At 42.9% G+C, this 19607-nt stretch overlaps 1 protein-coding gene across 1 annotated transcript in view; it reads left to right on the forward strand.

Moving 5' to 3' along the window:
* LOC114044896 (seizure 6-like protein) overlaps nucleotides 1–18656 on the forward strand; it is a 37207-nt gene extending 18551 nt beyond the window's left edge. Inside the window, exons 4-8 of the mRNA XM_027864674.1 lie at nucleotides 3808–4002; nucleotides 8117–8149; nucleotides 11919–12033; nucleotides 13250–13352; nucleotides 16329–18656. Of these exons, the coding sequence (XP_027720475.1) occupies nucleotides 3808–4002; nucleotides 8117–8149; nucleotides 11919–12033; nucleotides 13250–13352; nucleotides 16329–16358 (476 nt within the window). The 3' untranslated portion in view covers nucleotides 16359–18656. The remainder of the gene's footprint in view (nucleotides 1–3807; nucleotides 4003–8116; nucleotides 8150–11918; nucleotides 12034–13249; nucleotides 13353–16328) is intronic.
* Nucleotides 18657–19607: the final 951 nt, after the last annotated feature.

Here is a 19607-nt window from a genome sequence, read left to right on the forward strand (position 1 = left end):
CTGGAACTTCCTCCAGGGTAGGGAACCTTCAACCTTGAGGCCATATGTGGCCCTCTAGGTCCTCAAGTGCAGCCCTTTGACTGAATCCAAACTTCACAGAACAAATCCCCTTAATAAAAGGATTTGTTCTGTAAACTTGGACTCAGTCAAAAGGCAGCCCCCAAGGACCTAGAAGGCCATGTGTGATCTCAAGGCCAAGGTTCCCCACCCCTGTCCTAGCCTAATTGGAAAATCACAGAATTTTAGAGTTGGAAGGGATGTAGGAGGCCATTGAGACCAATCCGTACATAAAAGAACAATCCCACCTCAACACACTTAAGTAGTCACTAAAACTTCATTTAAAGACCTCAGGGAACCCCCAGGTCCTCCTGGTACAACCCACTCCAGTTCTGAATAGCTTCAATCATCTGGAAGTTTGTTTTGTTTTCCTCTCATCTCCCAGGTTAAACTGACTTACCTGAAACATTCACTTATTGCTCATAGTTTTACCGCTGGATCCCAGCAAATGCTTTTCCCATCTTACAGCCCTTTCAATGCTTGAAGCAGCCATCATATCCCACCTGAGTCTTCTCTTCTCCAGACTAATCATTCCCATTCTTTCACCTGGTCTGAATGATGGCAGGCATGAACTCAAGGCCCTTCCTCACCCTGGTTGCTCTCCTCTGGATGCACTCTGGATTATCAATGCCCTTCCTAAATGGTTGTACAAAATTTAACACAATATCCCAGATAGGAACTGATCTGGGAAGACTCCAGAGGAACTATCCCCTAGGTTTATCATACTCAATGCTCTATCTCTTAATGGAGCCCAATATCACCGTCATTTGGGGATGGGAAACAAGTCAAGCAAAAAGGTTAACAGCTTAGCCTGGACACAGACTCCATTGAGGCAGCAGAGCTCCTATGCCAAGGGCCATGTGATTGGCATAGACAATAGGTTTTGTAGGGGTTGAGAGTAAGCAGAGATGAATGTGGCCACCAATGGTCAAGAAAGGAGTGTAACCAAGGAAAGGTTGTGATAGGCAGAAGGAATGGAGAACAGCATTCATGGAGGATCGGGGACAGGAATGGTGTCTACAAAGAGACACGGAGTAAGGAATTGTACAAGGGAACAATTAAAGAGACTTGCCCAGCTAAAGCATGGGGATTATTTTAAGTAGGATAAAAAGATGAAAGAATTTGGTGGCACAGCACTTTCTAGTTTTCAAATAATTTTCATAACAATCATAGAATATCCCAATTTAAAGGGATTTTGGAGATCATCTAGCCCAACATACATCTGAACAAGAATTTTCTCTATTAAAGGCGGGTGGTGGCACAAATATGGCCTCAGATACTAGCCATATGACCCTGTACAAGTCACTTAATCTCTGTTTGTCTCAGTTTCCTCAACTGTAAAATGAGGATAATAATAGTACCTGCTTATTTCTTTCCTTTCCACCTACTACATACATCATCTGCTTTGTTCTTCATAACACCACTGTTTGAAAGGAAAGAAAAAGAATATCATCTTTGTGGCCCAGAGATATGAAATAATTTGTCCAAGGTCACACAGCTAGTACATATTGGAAACAGGACAAAAACTCATGCCTCTTATTAACAAACACCATGCTCTTTCTGCCACAATTGATTCAATTCAATAAGCTATTAATGGCTTACTCAATACCAATATCCATTCTAGATATAGAGGAAACAAAGGAAAAATTAAGTAGGCCCTACCCTCAAGGAGCTCACTGGTCTCCCAGCAGTTTGTTACAGAAGACACCTCATCCCCCAACTCCGGACATTTTGACTGGCTGTCTGCCATATATCTGGCTTTCTCTCTCTCTCTCTCTCTGTATCTCCTCTTTGTGTGTGTATATGTCTGTCTCTGTGTGTCTATCTGTATGTCTCTGTCTTTGTCTCTATCAGTCTCCATGTCTCTCTGTCTCTGTATCTATCTCTCTGACTCTGTCTTTCTCTGTCTCTGTCTCTCTCTTTCCTCTCTGTGTCTCTGTCTCTCTGTGTCTGTACCTGTGTCTGTCTGTCTGTCTCTCTCTCTCCCCCTCTCTCCTTCTCTCTCCCTCTCTCTCTCTCTGTCTCTCTGTCTCTCTGTCTCTCTCTGTCTCTCTTCTCTCTGTCTCTCTTCTCTCTGTCTCTCTCTGTCTCTCTGTCTCTCTCTGTCTCTCTCTCTGTCTCTGTCTCTCTTCCCTCATCTCCACCTCCTGGCTTCCTTCAAGGTCTAATTCAAACCCTGCCTTCTACAGGAAGCCTTTCTTGTTTCCCCCTTAATTCTAGTGCCTTCTCTCTGTTAATCATCTACAATTTATTCTGTCTACATCTCGTTGTAGAGAGCTGTTTCCATACTGTCTCCTCCATTACAGTGTGAGTTTCTTGAGGGCAGGGATTAGTTTTGTCTTTCTTTGTATCCTCATCACTTAGCACAGTACCTGGCCCACAGCAGGGGCTTAATAAATACTTGTTGACTTGCCACTGTACTAGAGGGATGTAATATGTACACAAGTAAGAAAATACCAAGTATGTGCATAATAACACAAAGTAATACAAGTAGAGAAAGACAACTACCACCTGAGGGTCTCAAGAAAGGCCTCCAGTAGGAAGCAGCATATGAGCCAGGCTTTGAGGAAAGGTAGTACATTCCAGGCCCAATACAAAGGCATGGAAGTGGGAGGTAAAAAACTACACTGTTCCCCTCTTTAGGGATCTTCAGGATTCAGGAAATCAGCATCATCTGTAAGATGTCTGCATTTCCACCTTGGGTTGCTACTACCTTAAGGCAGGTTTATTCCCATGCTACAAGATTTGTTGTGTGACCCTGGGCAAGTCACTTAACCCTGTGTGCCTCAGTTCCTCATCTGTCAAAAAAAAAAAAGAGCTGGAGAAGAAAATGGAAAATGGAAAATCACTGCAGTATCTCTGCCAAGAAAACACCAAAATGGGGTCACAAAGAGTAGGGCATGACTGAAACCCCAAATACCTGAACAACAAAAACAGAATTTGTTAGAATGTAAGCTCTTAGAGGGCAGAGGCTATTTTTCCTCTGTATCTCCCATGCCTACAACAGTTCTTGGCCAACAGTAGATGCTTAATAAAAGCTTGTTGAGTGACTGAGTGGTTGATTTAGTGCTTTGGAGTTGATATTTTACACAACTTAAGTAAAGGCTAACAAATTATGTGCCTGTTCGAAGCTCAATTGCCCTTTGTGAAGTAGGGTCTTTGCTAGCTATTAAATTTTGTTGCTATTGATTTTAACTTAGTATTAATGTGAAACATTTGACATAAAGATTTCCTGTATATGAGTCCCAGCTCTGATATTTACTAGCTGTGTGACCTTGGGTAAGTCACTTCCCCTTTCTAAGTCTCTTTTCCTCATCTATAAAATATGGATAAAAAACAATCAATAATAACTACTTATCCTTGCTTCTTCACAAGACTTCTCCAAGGAAAGTAGATCATTAACTTTTTCTTCCCTCCAGCCCCTCCCCACCCACTGAGAAGACAAGCAATATGTTGCCCATATACATGTGAAGTCATGCAAAATATAGTTTGAGGAAAGTTCTTCATAAATCATAAGGCCGTGCAGAAATGGGGTCTATGGTGTTATTGCCCCTGGGAAGGCCATCAGTCTGAAACCTTCTTGCTCTGAGGTTGTATAGACCTTGGGTCTACTGTCAGGGCTAATTGACACTAGCCACTGTTGGCTAATTACCATAGGTTGCGTAGACCTCAGGATGACAAGTCTCTGAGTCCCTGGACCCTGTCTCTATAGCACTACCTAACAAACTGTTACATTCTGCTTTCTTGCAGCTGAAGAGACTCTTGCATGTGACAATCCAGGGCTGCCTGAAAATGGCTACCAGATATTATACAAGCGGCTCTACCTGCCAGGTGAATCCCTCACATTCATGTGCTATGAAGGTTTCGAGCTGATGGGAGAAGTGACTATCAAATGCATTTTGGGTCAGCCTTCCCACTGGAGTGGACCACTACCTGTCTGTAAAGGTAAAGAACCATCTCTTCATTCATTATGGCCACACAGAATGGACACTCAGACATGAAAAAGACACATACTTCCCAGCTTCCTCAGACAATTCTGGTTATGATTGTTATCTTAGAATGTCAAGGCTGGGAAGGAACCTTGATGAATGAATGAATGAATGAATGAATGAATGAAAAACATTTATTAACCCTTACTACGTACCAAGAACAATATTAACCTGCTAATCACATGCAGTAGTAACTTAATAATGCTTATTGACTGCCTGAGTAACTAATTACTGAGTTATAAATACAAAAGTAAGATTATCTCTACCTCCAAGATCTTCTATTAGGGGAAGACAACATATATAAGGGCGTATGGCCAGAGAGGAGTTTTGGTCTGATGAGTCAAAAAGGTGGTGAATATTACAATAAAGGAGTCCACTACCACTCTTTTCCAGACACTATGATAACTGGTTTAGTGATAGTTAATTTAATTACAATTCTGAGAGAAGAGGTCAAAAGGAGAGTGTTGAGGGTGGGAAGGAATAATGTGAAGCATCAGGGTGAAAAATGTGAGCAGTAGAACACACAACACATACTAGGGCAGCAGAGTGATACCTTAGCTTAGAACAGAGAACAGAGAATTTTTGAAGCCAGATGAAGCCTTGGAACATAGAATGTCATTTAGAAGTTAGTGATCTCAGAAACCATCTAGTGAAATCCTCATTTTACAGAGGATGGAAATTAAAGCCCAGAAAGTGGAAATGATTTCCCTGAGGTTACACAGTGAATCAGCAGCAGAGCTGGAGCTTAAATTCAGGTGTCCTGACTCCAGACCCGATACTCTTTCGCCATGCGATGCCACCTCTCCATGAAAGTACTCGGAACTTGACTCCAAAAAGGCAGGGAACACTTTGTTGTAATTCATAGGGTCTTAGATATAGAGCAGGAAGGGAACCCAGGGGCCCTCTAGTCCAATCCCCTCATTTTGTAGATGAAGAAACTGAGGCCCATGGAGATTAAGGGACATGCCCAAGGGTCATTCAGGTAGCAGGCTCCAGCAGCAGGATTTAAAATTGGATCCTCTTGACTCCAAAGCTAGAAGAATCTTTTTAGTATACCACCCAATCTCCCTTTAAGTAAAAACACACAAATATAAAAAGGGTGCATATGGATGGAGTACTCAGTTATCTTTGGGACAAAATTGAAGAGGTGGTGGACAAGTCCCTCTCCAGTCTCTATCCCTGAAAGTATTTACTCATGCTGCTTATTGATTCTTGGAATTATGCTATTAGAAACTCATTCATTTGGCTGCAGAAGGCAAGTATCTCCAGGAAATATAACAAAGACATGCTTATCAACTCATTTATGACTTGGTGTGAACGATTTTTTAAAATCTCCTTACCTGAATACTGTCTTTCATAGAGGCAGAAGGTGAGGGTAAAGAATACATAAAAGGTAGGCTAAGGAACTTTGCAGACTTTCCAGTTTTGTTGAAGGAGGGCCAGCCCTAATGTGCGTGTTTCTCCTCAACGCTTTGAAGATTCTGATTCTGGGGTAAAAACAGTTGAGTTTCAAAAACAAAAGTAACCTGTATCTTCTATACTGTTATCCTATGAGCACCTTTGTTTCCAATGAGTATCTAAGTCATGACTCTTCTTCTTACAAAGTATCCATATATAATTTTATTTATTTATATATAAAAACTGCTATATACTGCAACAAAGTAACCTATGATTCCTACACTATTACAACACATCCTATAAGGGGCTTCATTTATAAGAAACATCAGTCTCTAACCCTTGCTATTATAAAGTATCTTCTAATTTCTATGTTGTTACATTGATACATAGTACTTTACTGATACAAAGTATCCCCCTATGTCATTACAAAGATGGTTCTAACACATATATTTTTACAAAGTATTCTATAATTTCTCAATGATTACAGAGCTTCCCCACCTTATTCAAACCTAATCTATGACTCAGTCTTTTTAGAAAATTTCCTATCATTCACAGAGTTATAACTACCCTAGAGTCTTAAGACGAATCCTATAACTCCTTTACTTAGAGGATAAATAGTTAAGTTTTAATATTAAATTCACCATAAGAGGAAGAAAATTAATAGACTCTGGATATATGGATGCTACAAGAGAGAATATTGATTCTGACTTTTTCATAAACTCATGGGTCTTGAACTGTTAGAGCTGAAAGGGACTTTTTGAGTCATCCAGTGCAGTGAAAAGGGAATTGACCAGCCCAAGGTTACTTAAATAGCCAAGCTGGCCCAGCCTTGAATTCGAGTCTTCTTGCCACAACCTGTGCTCTCTCCAGTCCATCCAGCTTCAAAGAGAGTCAGAGTCCAGCTTAGTATCACATCATGCCATGAATATTCTTTGGTCTCTGACCACTAACCCACAGGTCTCCAGAGGATGTCATCTGATCTCCTAGGTAGGTCTTCTTGCAGTTTTTGAGTCCTGATAAACACTCAGTTCCATCACAATGATTTTGGAAATGGACTGTTTAAGTCTTTGTCCACTTCCTGGCAATTTCTGTGAACTGAGGAGAAGGGATTGGTTACTGTATTACAGACATACAAAAAAAAATGTGTGCCCTCACTTTATGTCTCTTGGTTCTCTGAAAATGGGTGAATAAAAATAGCTTTCCAATGAATGAGCTAAAAATTTAAAAAAATAGGAGAGAAGGTTAAATCAGAAAAAGCCAATCTACATGGATTCTGCAAAAGAGAAACACTTACCAGGGTTTACAGGGCACTTCCGCATGCCACTGCACAACACTGCCTTCTAATACCTTAAGACAGTGGACAATGAGTGACTTTGGCCCCTCTCATGACTAGCTCATCTCCCTAGTACAAGACAGTCACACTCAGCTTCAATTCTCTTCAAACAACATGCATTAAACATCTGCTGTGTGTAGGGCTCTTTCCTTAATTCTGGGGGGACAGAGACAGGCAGAGGAAAAGATGAATAGGGTATCTGTACCCTGAGCCTGAGCCTTGAGATGACCTCTACTGGCCTGAATATAAGCCACCCTCCAAAGTCAGTTAACCTCCCTCAGCCTCAAGCAACTTCCTAGGATTTGTCGTAGATGATTTTGGCCACACTCCCTCTGCTGACAAAATCCCCAATAATTTGCATTTGGTATTTATGTACATGCCATGCTCTGTGCTAGGCCCAAAAATAAAAATCTGCCTTCCCTCAAAGAGCTTGCATCCTGCTTGGGGGGAGGGTGGAAGTAGGAGCTTCACCATGGAAACTTATCCTTAAATACAAAGTAATTTGAGGAGGGAGAGAACACTGACAATTAAAGGGAATCAGAACAAGCTTCCTGGAGGAGGTGGCACCTTAGTAAGTGTTCACAAAAGACAATCAATCTGTAGGCATTTATTAAGCACCTACTACATTCCAGTCACTGTGAAAAGTTCTGAGAATACAAAGACGAAAAGCAAAAACAGTCCCTTACCCCAAGGAGCTTACATTCCAATGAGAGTGATGACTTGTATGCACAAATATGCTAAGTATGCACAAAATACATGCAAAGTCCACGCAGGGTAATTTTGAGGGAGGAGATACCAGCAGAGATGAGAAGGGAGGACATTCCAGGTATCGGGCTATGGCTTGTGCAAATACATCACGATGAGGGATAGAAGGTGGAATTCAGAGAAAGCCTAGCAGTACAATTTGGCTGGAAAGGGAATAATATGAAATAAGGTCACGGTGGAAGATTGGGGCCAACCTGCAAAAGCCTTAAATTCTAGGCTAAGAAGTGTGTACTGCATCCTAGAGGCAATAGGTAGACCTGAAGATTTTTGAGTAGGACAAAGACATGGTCAGACCTGCATCTTAGGAAGATTGTTTTGGTGGCTTTGGGGAATTTCCTTTAATTGAAGGATGGAGGAAGAAAATTATTCCCTTTAATGGAAAGATTTCACGTCTTTGCTGCCATGGGGCACATTGTATTGGGATCAGATACCTACAGGAATGCAACAGCCAAATTAGCTGGTTCTATGAAGGTGCCTGATAGGAAGGGCTCTGACTGCCATTTTCTTTTCATTTTTCACTGGACTAGGATGAATACATTTTCCAAGTCCCAATATTTTCCACTTTCTCTTTCAGTTAATCAAGACAGCTTTGAGCACGCTTTAGAAGGTGAGTTGCCCAATGAAAATCCCACCCACAAAACATAAGAACGAGAGAGATGGGGCAGGTCACTAAGCGTCTTTATCAAGCTACTGCAAAACCCATTTATATCTCCACCAATAACTGCATGGGCAGTGCCATTGTGAAAAATAGTTGGATATTCATTTCAGTGCCTAAATATGCCAGGATAGAGATTTGGCACCAATTCCCTGCACAGAAAGATATAAAAGAAAGTGACATTTCATATGTCGGAGAAGCAGTTTATTCAAATAACCCAGTTGTAAGATTTTTCAACCAATTAAGCAATTTGCCTCATCACTTCAGGGGCTGCATTAAGCTTTCTGATGATGAGTAGCACACCTGGAAATGTGTGGGGACTGGGTTAAGTCAAGTCCATCTGATATAATTGAGAGCATTTTTATATGGGCTCAGGGGACAGGGCCAGCTATGGAGGAGAAGGAATAGCAGCAGCAAGGGGGAGGCAGGGGCTTGCTCCATTTGAGAAATTGGAGGGGGCTCCTCTCTCAGGAAGGCCATGTGGTGAAGGTGGAAGGGTCCTAAATTGGGTATATTGAATGTAGAGTGATAGAACCTTCATCCAATCCAGGGACTTACTGTGCGTTCCTGGTCAAGCACTCCCCTGCCTAAGGCTCAGTTTCCTTGTCTGCAAAGGGCTGAATTAGATGACCTCAAAGGTCCCTTCCTGATCTGGCTCTGTGGTCCAATGAGTGTTTTCCTGCTAGAACTCTTCTTCTTGTGTCTTTTTTTTGGGGGGTGGGGCAAGCAGTGGGAACTTCTGACATGCCTTAGCCACTTGGTAACACTGAAAATCACAAAGGCGTGTTAGGCATTTATCAGGAATACTTGATAGAATTGTACTTTCTGAATGGCTCTTTACAAGTGATCTCTCTGCCCAGTTCCTGTTCTTAGCTCTGCAGAAATAATGCCATCCTCCATGCCCTGGAGTCACTCAAGGGACAAGGTCTGCTTTTGCCAGCTCTGGGAAGTGGCCCAGAAAGGTGACCTCCAAAGTCTCCAACCTCCGGAGATACAAAAGACCAAAACCTCACACATTCAGCCCGCAAATCACCCTGCCCAGAGCCATAACTAAGATAAGGCTATCAGAGCTTTGTCCCAAGGCAAGAGACAGAGCATACAAACCCTTGCTAGCCTTTTGCAGCATAAAACAGCAGAAGTTAATACCTAGTAAGCAGGAAGAGTTAAACAAGGCGACTGGAGTGAGATCTTTTGCCTCCTCTTCACACTTCTTTCCCCTCCGCCCCAGCGTAACATCTTTGTGCTAGAGTCCCAGAATGTCTCTCCCTAGTCCTGCCATGGAATAGCATTCTCCCCTCAAATGAGATGATACTTTGGGGCAGCTAGGTGATGCAGTGGATAGAGCACTGGCCCTGGATTCAGGAGGACCTAAGTTCAAACCTGACCTCAGACACATAACACTTACTAGCTGAGTGACCCTGGGCAAGTCACTTAACCCCATTACCTAGCCAAAAAAAAAATTAAAAAAAGAGAAGATACTTTATGCTACCTGGACTGACTTGTGGTACCTTTTCTGAGTCCAGAACTCTCAACTGACACCAATTCTCCATTCCCTTCCCCCTTCACTAAGGCAAAACCCCTTCCCTTCCACTCACGTCAAGGAGGCAGCCTGGTGCAGTGAAAAAGACATTTCATTTTGAGTCAGAGAACTGTGGTTCAAATGTCTAAATACCATCCCCTGTTTTTGCTTTTGAGTCATTCAGTCATGTCTGACCCTTCATGATCCCACGGTCTTGTCCACAGGGTTTTCTAGGCAAAGATGCTGGGGTGCTTTGCCATTTCTTTTCCCAGTGTATTCCCATTTTACAGATGAGGAACTGAGGCAAATAGGGGTTAAGTGACTTGACAGAATCACACAGCTAGTGTCTGAAGCTGGATTTGAACTTAGATTTTCCTCATTCCAGGTCTGGTGCTCAATTCACTGCACCACCTAGCTACCCCCAAACACCATCCCTACTACTTGCTGACTCTGTGACCTTGAGCAAATCATTCCATCTTTCTGGATCTCAGTTTCTTCACCTGTAAAAATGATGAGGCTGGACTAGATGGCTTCCAACATTCTTTCCAGGTCTAGAATTATTGTCCTATGACCCTTTCTAATTTCAGAGTTGGCATAGAATCGTGGCAGTCCATGGCACCTTAAAAATCACTGCATCCCACCCAATGGTAGGAAACTGAGGTCACTTAATAAAACATGATTTGCCCAAGGTTGCACCGAAAGTTAGGGACAAAACCAATACTACAAGTTACAGTTCTCACTGCCTAGTCCTGTGCTTTTTATGCTGTCGAGCTAGTTCTGATATGGTTATGATTTTTTTTACTCACATTCCCTCCTCTGGACCCTGCCTCATCTTCCTCCTTGAGAGGAATAAGAATACAGCCAGTGCTCCTGATAGGACTTTCTGGGGCCATGTCTCCTCCCTCTTCCAAGTGATGGCCCTTTGAACAGGTACCATGACCCATCTGAGTCTTCTTTTCTCCAGGAAAACTCCTCCCAACTCCTTGTTTTAATCATGTTTGCAGGGCAGGAATATCAAGGAGTCAAACGTGAGTCCCCATAAGGATGGAAAATGCTTTTATGTAGGTCCAAGGAGCATAGAATTAGCATTGGAAGGGACCTTAGCAGCAGTGTAAGCCACAAAGTGAGAGGGGCACGTAGGTTACAGGATGTTCAGAGGAAGGTAATCAGGATGGTGAGATGTACTGAGCACATGTCACATGAGAATCAGTGGAAGGAATTGCATGTCCAGAGGAAGAGAAGACAGAGTGGGGAAGGTGAAGAGCATAAGGAGCTCTCATGTCGAAGAGGAACCAGGAGCCAATGGTAGTCTATGGAAGTTGCAAAGAGGCAAATTTAGGCATAAGGTCAGGAAGATCTTCCTAACAATTAGCACTGTCCAAAAGCAGGTTGGCCCACCTCAAGAGTAATGGGTTCCTCTCTTTGTAAGTCTTTTATGAGGTGTGTTGCAGTGGGGTTTCCTTTCGGGTATATGAGGTAGTAGATGGCCACTGGGCTTTCTTCCAATTCTGTTATTCTGTGAACCCCTTCATTTTATATGAGGAAACTGAGGCCCGTAGAGGTCAAATGATTTTTCTAGGATCATGTAAGGTATAAGTGACTGGATTCAAATCCAGGTCTTCTGACTCTAAATCAATGGGTAGCCATCATTTGAAGTGTCTTCTATATGCCAAGCACTGCTTTAGACATTAGGTACAAAAAAAAGACAAAAATAAACTAGTCCTTGGCCTCACAAAGTCAAGGGCAAAAAGTAACTACCAAGGAGGAAGGGAAGGGAAAGGAAGGGAAGGGAGGGAAAAACAAGGTCTCGTGTAGCAAATGGCAGTTGAGCTTTGAAGGAAACTAGAGAGTCCAGGAAGCAGAAGTAAGGAATTCCAGGCATTGGGGACAACTTCGGGAAAGGCACAGAGATGGGAGATAGAACATCATAGAAATATCATAGAAAAGCGATAAAACCACTTTGCCTGGACCAAAGAGTTCATGAAGGGATATCACATATAATAAGGTCAGATGGATAGACTAGAGAAAATTATGAAAGGCTTAAAATGCCAGATAGAAGAGATTCTATTTTATCTTAGAGGTTAATAGGGAGCCATTGAAATATATTGAGAAGGGGAGTGAGGGTCAGATTTGCCACAATTCCACAATGCTTCCCTGTGAAACCTCTGAGAAATGAGCTCCTAACAAATGTTGCCTTTTTAGTAGCAGAAGCGGCAGCAGAGACCTCCCTGGAAGGGGGAAACATGGCATTGGCCATCTTCATCCCAGTGCTTATCATTTCCCTACTGCTGGGTGGGGCCTACATCTACATCACCAGGTAAGAGCCAGCCAGCCATGGCAGCAGATTGCATGAAGCCTTTAGCCAAATGCCTCCAATCACCTTCCAGATTTCAATTAAGCCACACAGGCCTGGGTAGAATGAGGCAGGGGTGGGTATATTCATTCCTATTATCTCTGGGTCCTGCTTCTTGTTATTACTGTTGACCAGTAAAATGATGCTGGTTAGGTTTCATGTTAGCTAAGGGAAGAACTACTAGAAGAGATCTGGAAGTGTTGGGGGGTGCTCGTTAAGATCTGTGAATTATTCAATCAATCAACAAGCATTTATTGAACTCTTTCTATGTGTTTGGCACAGTGCTGAGTGCTGGGGATAAAAATGCAAAAGGGAAAAAGTCTCTGTCTTCAAGGAGTTTACATTCTATTCGGGGTAACAACATCAATCAATCAAGAAGCTTTGATTTATTTTTTAGATTAATTATAATAATAATAGGTAGCATTTATATAGTGCTTTAGAATTTGCAAAGTGCTTTATAAATATTATCTCACTGTATCCTCACAACAATCCTGTGAGGGAGGTAGTATTATCCCCATTTTATAGATGAGGAAACTGAGGCAGCCAGAAGTTGAGTGATTTGCCCAGAGTTTCACAGCTAATAAGTGTCTGAGGCTGGATTTGAACTCAGGTCTTTCTGACTCCAAGCCCAGTGCTCTATCCACTGAGTCATCTTGTTGCCTCATTATCAAGCTTAACACTGAGACAAGAGGGCACCTCAGAGTGGTACTGGAGGGGATATAAAGGCACTCAGCAATTGTAAGAGTGAGGGGGACGTGTTTGCCGATAACATTGCCTTAATTCAGTCATCTGCTGCATAGTAGTCTCATCTTCAGTAGCTTTATTAAGCTCCCACTATGTGCCAAGCACTACACTGAGTTCTGGTAATACAAAAACAAGAACAAAATAATCCTTGTCCTGAAAAAGCTTGCAATCTAGCTGGGGCAGACAATATATACACAGACAGATGCAAAAAAAAAATTCACACAAATTCATCCCCAGATCCAGGATAATTTGGGGAGAAGATACTCAAAGCAGTCGGGATCAAGAAAGGCACCATGTAGAAGGTGGTGCTTTTAAGCTGAGGCTTGAAGGAAATGAGGGATTGCAAGGGCATGGCAGCAAGCCTGCATTCCTTCAGCGCTGTAACATGTTTCCTTGAGAAAGTAACTCTTTTTATCCCTTTCATGTTCTCCTCCAGGTGTCGATATTACTCCAACTTGCGCCTGCCTCTAATGTACTCTCACCCATACAGCCAGATCACAGTGGAGACGGAGTTTGACAACCCAATTTACGAAACGGGGGTGAGTTGATCTGTATTCTCATTCTGGCGCCTTCATTTTCTTGGTGCTGGAATGATGGGAAATTGAAACTGAAGGCTTAATTCCCTATAACTCCCTGGGCAGCTGTCAAAGGAAAGCAGTCACCAGGAGTCTCTGCATCCCCCACCAAAATCGGTTAATGAGATGACCATTTTGTTCTTTTGTATCTCCGTTGAAAAAGATGCTGGGGGGCAGCAAGGTGGTGCAGTGGATAGAGCACTGGCCCTGAAGTCAGGAGGACCTGAGTTCAAATCCGGCCTCAGACCAAACACTTGACACTTACTAGCTGTGTGACCCTGGGCAAGTCACTTAACCCTAATTGCCTAAAAATAAAAAAATACAAAAAAAAAAAAGATGCTGGGATGGATTAGGAGGAGATAAACACTTGGTCCCTTTTCATAAATACAGACTGACCACCTGGTAGGAAGGGTTGACCCCACAGGTTCTCCAGGAGATGAGATTTAAATAGGCTAGAACTTTGAGAGTGGTCAACTTGAGTCTAGAAGGTAAAGGAGGATAGAAGCCTCTCGGGGAATGGACTAGAAAACCTGAACTCAGGTCATTCAGGTTAAAGGGAGGAAGATGGGCCATGATCTGCTGGTGAAATCTCTCTGGATGATGGTACAAAGGAAAATGGTGCATTGGCAAGGTTGCTGTGATGTCCAGACTTAGGGCCACCAGGAGTGAGGCTTTGAAGGTTTGGGGGGAGGGGAGGTGTCTCTAGACAGCTAGAGATATTAAAAGCCAACTCAACCCTTCCAACTCAAATTCTGTGACTGTGATACTACTACCAGGTTACCTTTATTTAGTACTTTGCAGTATATAAAAAGTTTGCCTGCATTCACTCCTTTCATCTTGTAGCTTCTTAGCTCTGAAACAGGCAGTAGAGGTTATGATGTCCACATTACCATTAAAGAAACTGGTTCAGAGAAGTAAAGGAATCTGTCCCAAAAATGGACTGCCTCCGTTGGGCAGTGAGGAGTAGTGAGGACAGAGCCAATCTTGGAGTACCCAAGAGGGGAAATGATTGGCAGGCCCATGGTCATTATCCTTAACATTATGATGACAGATGAGGTAATCTCTAAGTACTCCCCCCCAGACAGCTCTAAATCCCATGATGTTATATTTCAAGGACTAAAAAAATGTTAGATGACCAAAAGACATCAATAAATACAATGAAGTATTTTGAACCCATTTCATACAAGGGCTGATTATAAAACCAGGCATGCTTAATCTGGAGAAAAGAAAAGTGGAGGAGGGGAAGGAAACTGGAGGTGTGTGTGTCTTTGGGGACTTGAAGGGCTGCCACATGGAAGATAGATGCAACTCGTTGTGCCTGGGAACAGAGGACAGGATAGGAATAATGAGGGGAAGGTGCCAAGAAGAAAATGGAGATTTGGTGTCAAGAAAAACTTCCTAACAAACAATTAGAGCTACCCTGAAGTGGAATGGGCTGCCTCTGGATGTGGTGGTAACTCGTCCATTGGAGTGAGAATTCTGGATAGGATTCTGGATCATTGTATAGAAGATCAGATGCTTAGAGACCTAAAGATGGAAGGGTCCACAGAGGTTGTGAGTTACCCAAGGTCACACAGATAGTAAGTAATGCAGGCAAGATTTGAACCTAGACCCCAGGATCATATATTGAAAACTAGAAGGGAATTCAGAGGAAACTGAGGTCCAGTGAGATTAAAGATAAGGATTCTGAGGTCCACAGAGGTCATGAGTCACCAAAGGTCACACAGATAGTAAGTGATGGACCCAAGATTTGAACCTAGACCCCAGGATTGTGGATTCAAAGTTAGAAGGAAACTCAGAGGAAACTGAGGTCCAGAGAAGATGATGCTGCTGCTGCTGCTGCTGCTGCTGTTTTTCAAGAATTTTTCAATTGTGTCCATCTCTTCATGACCCCATTTGGGGTTTTCTTGGCAAAGATACTGGAGTGGTTTGCCATTTCTTCAGCTCATTTTACAAATGAGGAAACTGAGGCCAACAGGGTGAAGTGACTTGCCCAGGGTCACAAAGCTAGTAAGAGTCTGAGGCCAGATTTGAGCTCAGGAAGATGAGTCTTATTGACTGTAGGCCCAGTGCCACCTAGCTGCTCATGGAGGGTTACAGATGAGGAAATTGAGATTAAGTGCAATTAAATGATGTGCCCAAAGTCACACAAGCAGTGTCAGAGACAGGATTGGAACCTAGGTCCTAGTATAATGGATTGAGAGCTAGAAGGGAATTCAGAGAAAACTGAGGTCCAGTGAAATTAAAGATGAGGATTCTGAGGTCCGCAAGGGTTGAGTGATTTGCCCATGGTTACACAGATAGTGGCCACTAGGTGGTGCCATAGTGCACAGAGTGCTGGGTCTGGAGTTGGCAAGACTCATCTTGAATTCAATTTGGGCCTCAGACACTAGCTGTGAGACCCCGGGCAAGTCACTTAACCCTGTTTGCCTCAGTTTCCTCATCTGCAAAATAAGCTGGAGAAGGAAATGGTAAAAACACTCCAGTATCTTTGTCAAAAAAAAAAAAACCCAATTGGGGTCACTAAGAGTCAAACAGGATTTAAAACGACTAAACACAAACAGCAGCAGTCAGAGGTGGAACATTGGAGAAAGGATTCTCATTCAAGTATGAGTTGTACTAGATGGCCTCTAAGCTCCCTTCCAACTCAAATTCTGTGACTGTGATACTACTACCAGGTTACCTTTATTTAGTACTTTGCAATATATAAAAAGTTTGCCTGCATTCACTCCTTTCATCTTGTAGCTTCTTAGCTCTGAAACAGGCAGTAGAGGTTATGATGTCCACATTACCATTAAAGAAACTGGTTCAGAGAAGTAAAGGAATCTGTCCCAAGGCATGCAGCCACTTCTAAAACTGAGCCCCCCAATCCAGTACCCATTTCCCCAGGCACCAAGTAAAACTTAAATTATAGAACAATTTTTCTTCTCTCTGTCATAGGAAACAAGAGAATATGAAGTTTCAATATAAAGACTGTTCTGCTCAAGACGTGACCTTCAAGATGTGAATGACAATAGGACTTCCTCAGTAACTTCATCCAGAGACCACGCAGCATTCGATTGAAACCCTGGCTCTTCCATTGTCTTTCCTTTAGACTCCTTATTGAAGATTTCCTGTTTTCTTCACTGTATTTATTATATTTAAATGGAAATAGGTGTGCGCGGCTATTTGGGGTGGCTGTCCGGGCCAGGCACTTGGCACAGTTTCAGTCCCAAGGGCAGGTGTGTTTGTATATTTGGTCATTCAGGTTAAAGGGAGGAAGATGGGCCATGATCTGCTGGTGAAATCTCTCTGGATGATGGTACAAAGGAAAATGGTGCATTGGCAAGGTTGCTGTGATGTCCAGACTTAGGGCCACCAGGAGTGAGGCTTTGAAGGTTTGGGGGGAGGGGAGGTGTCTCTAGACAGCTAGAGATATTAAAAGCCAGATGGCTCAGGCTCTATGGGACCATGGTTTGGCCCTTGGAGATGACCCAGGGACTTTGGCCAGTTTGATCTCAAATGTGATGCTGTGCTCTCATGCTCATCCTTTAGGTTTTAATGATGCTTTGTAGAGGGGTACCAAATCTTCCCAGTCCCCACTCAATTCTTGCCACTTCCCTCCGTCCTTTAGAAGATATCCAAGCAGCAAAAGCTATCATCCTCATTGTCCAACTTTTTCGGCTTTACTTGCTCATATCATTGGCTGTTTGTGAGGGTAGCTGCTTATTTTCAAGGTCTCTGAAGTCAGAGATATCTTCTCTCTCCAGCTTCATCCTTGACTCAGGAAACTGGCACAAGAGAGGATCAGTGACTTCTCTAGGTCTCAGCAGGAAGAAGGGACAGTGGGAAACCTGAACTCAGGCTCACAAGCTGCCTCTGTATCTTCTTTCCCTGATGCCCGCTCAGTAATGACAAAGAGAAGTGTGGTGTTTGTTGTAGCTTCCAGAAATTAGCATGCATTTATGCAGCAGGGTCTTTCCATCTCTGCTTGCCTAGGAGCCCTAGGGGATGCTTAGTTTTCTTTTCTTGTATTTTGAAAACGGTGTCAGTCTATGGATTTCAATTAGGGGGAAGATATCTTGAGCTGAAAGGTTAGCTGAATTGTGCCTGACCCCTCCCCAGTCCCACCCCTGCCATGTATTTCCCACTTTGATTCTCCTTCCCAAATAGGGAATTCAATCAATCAACAAACATTTTTATAAAGCACTTACTATGTGCAGGGCACCTAGGTGATGGAGAAACAACTACAAAGAATGAAACAATCCTTGACCTCAACAAACTTGCATTCCACTGAGGGAGGATAGACTAGATCAATCCATTAGCAAGTGTTTAAAAAGCATCTACTATGTGCCAAACACTGTGAGAAATGCTAGAGATACAGAGATAAAAATAACAGCCCTTGCCCTCAAGAAGCTTACAGTCTATCAGGGGAGACAATATATAAATAGAGAAGTAGGTGCAAGATATATCCAAAGCAGACAGCAAGCAACATGGATGGGACGGCATTGACCAGAAGGAGCTTCCCCAACCAGATTTTTGAAAAGCACATTCAGAGGTCTAAAGCTGCAGTCCTCATTTCTCTGAAAGCCTAAGAGGAGGTGGGGCAGGGAGTTACAAAGAGAGGACAATAAAGGACAGAACTGAAGCCAGCTATATGCCTTTCCCTTAAGGGCATTATAGTGTATGAGGCAGGGGATGAAACCTTGATCAACCACCAGAGACTCTAGTGAGACTGAGAATGTAAAGTGGTGAAAGCAACCAGCTGAGTGTCTCCCAGGTAAGACATGGAAATCTCCTGGTAGATATTGATCTACTATAGTTTAAGGACCCCATCAGTCAAAGTGACAATGAATCCACCTACCATCTCTCTGAATTTTCTCCTTTTTTCTTCTCAATGCTTCTTATGTTGATCACTGACATAGTGTCATCTACCTGCATTGTCCTCCTCTCCCCTTTTGTATCTCAGGGTAATGGGAAGAATGCAGAAAGAAACATGGCTTAGTGTGCAGGGGAGACCTGGAGTGAAGAGAAGAAAGGCATCTCTCTAGGACTTCAATCAAGCTGGCAGTATTCACTGCTCTGAGCAACAGTTGAGAGAAGGGAAGAAACTTCAGAACACAGAGATTAGGTAGTCATCTTCTGGCAATCAGGGCAGCCACAAATCCCCTTTGGCCACATAGTACCAGGGCCTTTTCACTGTTCCCCCAATCCAAACACAGCAGATGGCTATATGTGATAGAAACCAGGCCAATGTGGAACTTCTTCCCCTCTGGGGATGTCATTCAAATTCACTGGAGGTGCAGTGGAGGATGGGGGTGGGATGGAGGGAAGGAGAAGCCCTATGCTAAAGCCATTGTTTTCCTCCTCTCCCTAACCTAGTGCATACCCAGATCAGTGGGACCTATGCTTACAACTCCCACATGATGTTGTCTGGCACATGGCCCCAGGTCAGGGCATAAGATGTGGTTGATCTGGGAGCTTTAGTCATCCCCTGCCTCAGAATCCAAGAATTCTAGAGTAGAAAAGGATCTCAGTGATTATTTAGCCCAATCTATATATGTCCAAGAATGCCATCTATAATACCTCCAGTCATTCCTTGAAAACTCCCAATGAGAAGGAACCCATTGCCTCTCAAAGTAGTTGGTCTCCATTTTTGGATAACTCATTATTAGGAAATATTCTCTCGCCTCCAGCTTAAATTTACCTCTTTCCAACTTTCTCCACCATTGTTCCTAGTTCTGCTCTCTGAGACAAAGCAGAAACAATTCTCCCCTGCAGCAGCATCAAGATTGTTTACTACCAGCTGACTCACAGTGTTAAAAGCACCTCTTTTCATATGTAGTTCCCCTTGGGAATCTCAGTTGACAGATTAAAATATCTTGGAATGAATGGAACAATAGCTTTGTCATTTCCTCTCTGGAAATGTAGACTTATTTCTGAATGGTCTGAGGCTCTAGACTGCCCCTTCATGGTAGAAAGCCATTACATACCCATGCCAACTTCCCCTATAGCTATCAGAGAGAAACCCAAGATTTACTACCAAGGTCAGATGTGAGATCCATGTTTTTGATGGCATTCCCCATCCCCTTAAATATAGTCAAAATGCTTCCTGGAGATGAATGGCTGGTAGGATGTTTGGGGAAGTAAAGGCCAGCTGTAAAGGAAATTCAAGGGTTTTTTAAAGGCAAAATTCAGTCTTTTATTTATATTTGATACTTCATTTAACCCTATGCCAAC

The sequence above is a fragment of the Vombatus ursinus genome, unplaced genomic scaffold (genome assembly GCF_900497805.2).
Source record: "Vombatus ursinus unplaced genomic scaffold, bare-nosed wombat genome assembly UNPS02001287.1, whole genome shotgun sequence".
Taxonomy (NCBI): domain Eukaryota; kingdom Metazoa; phylum Chordata; class Mammalia; order Diprotodontia; family Vombatidae; genus Vombatus; species Vombatus ursinus.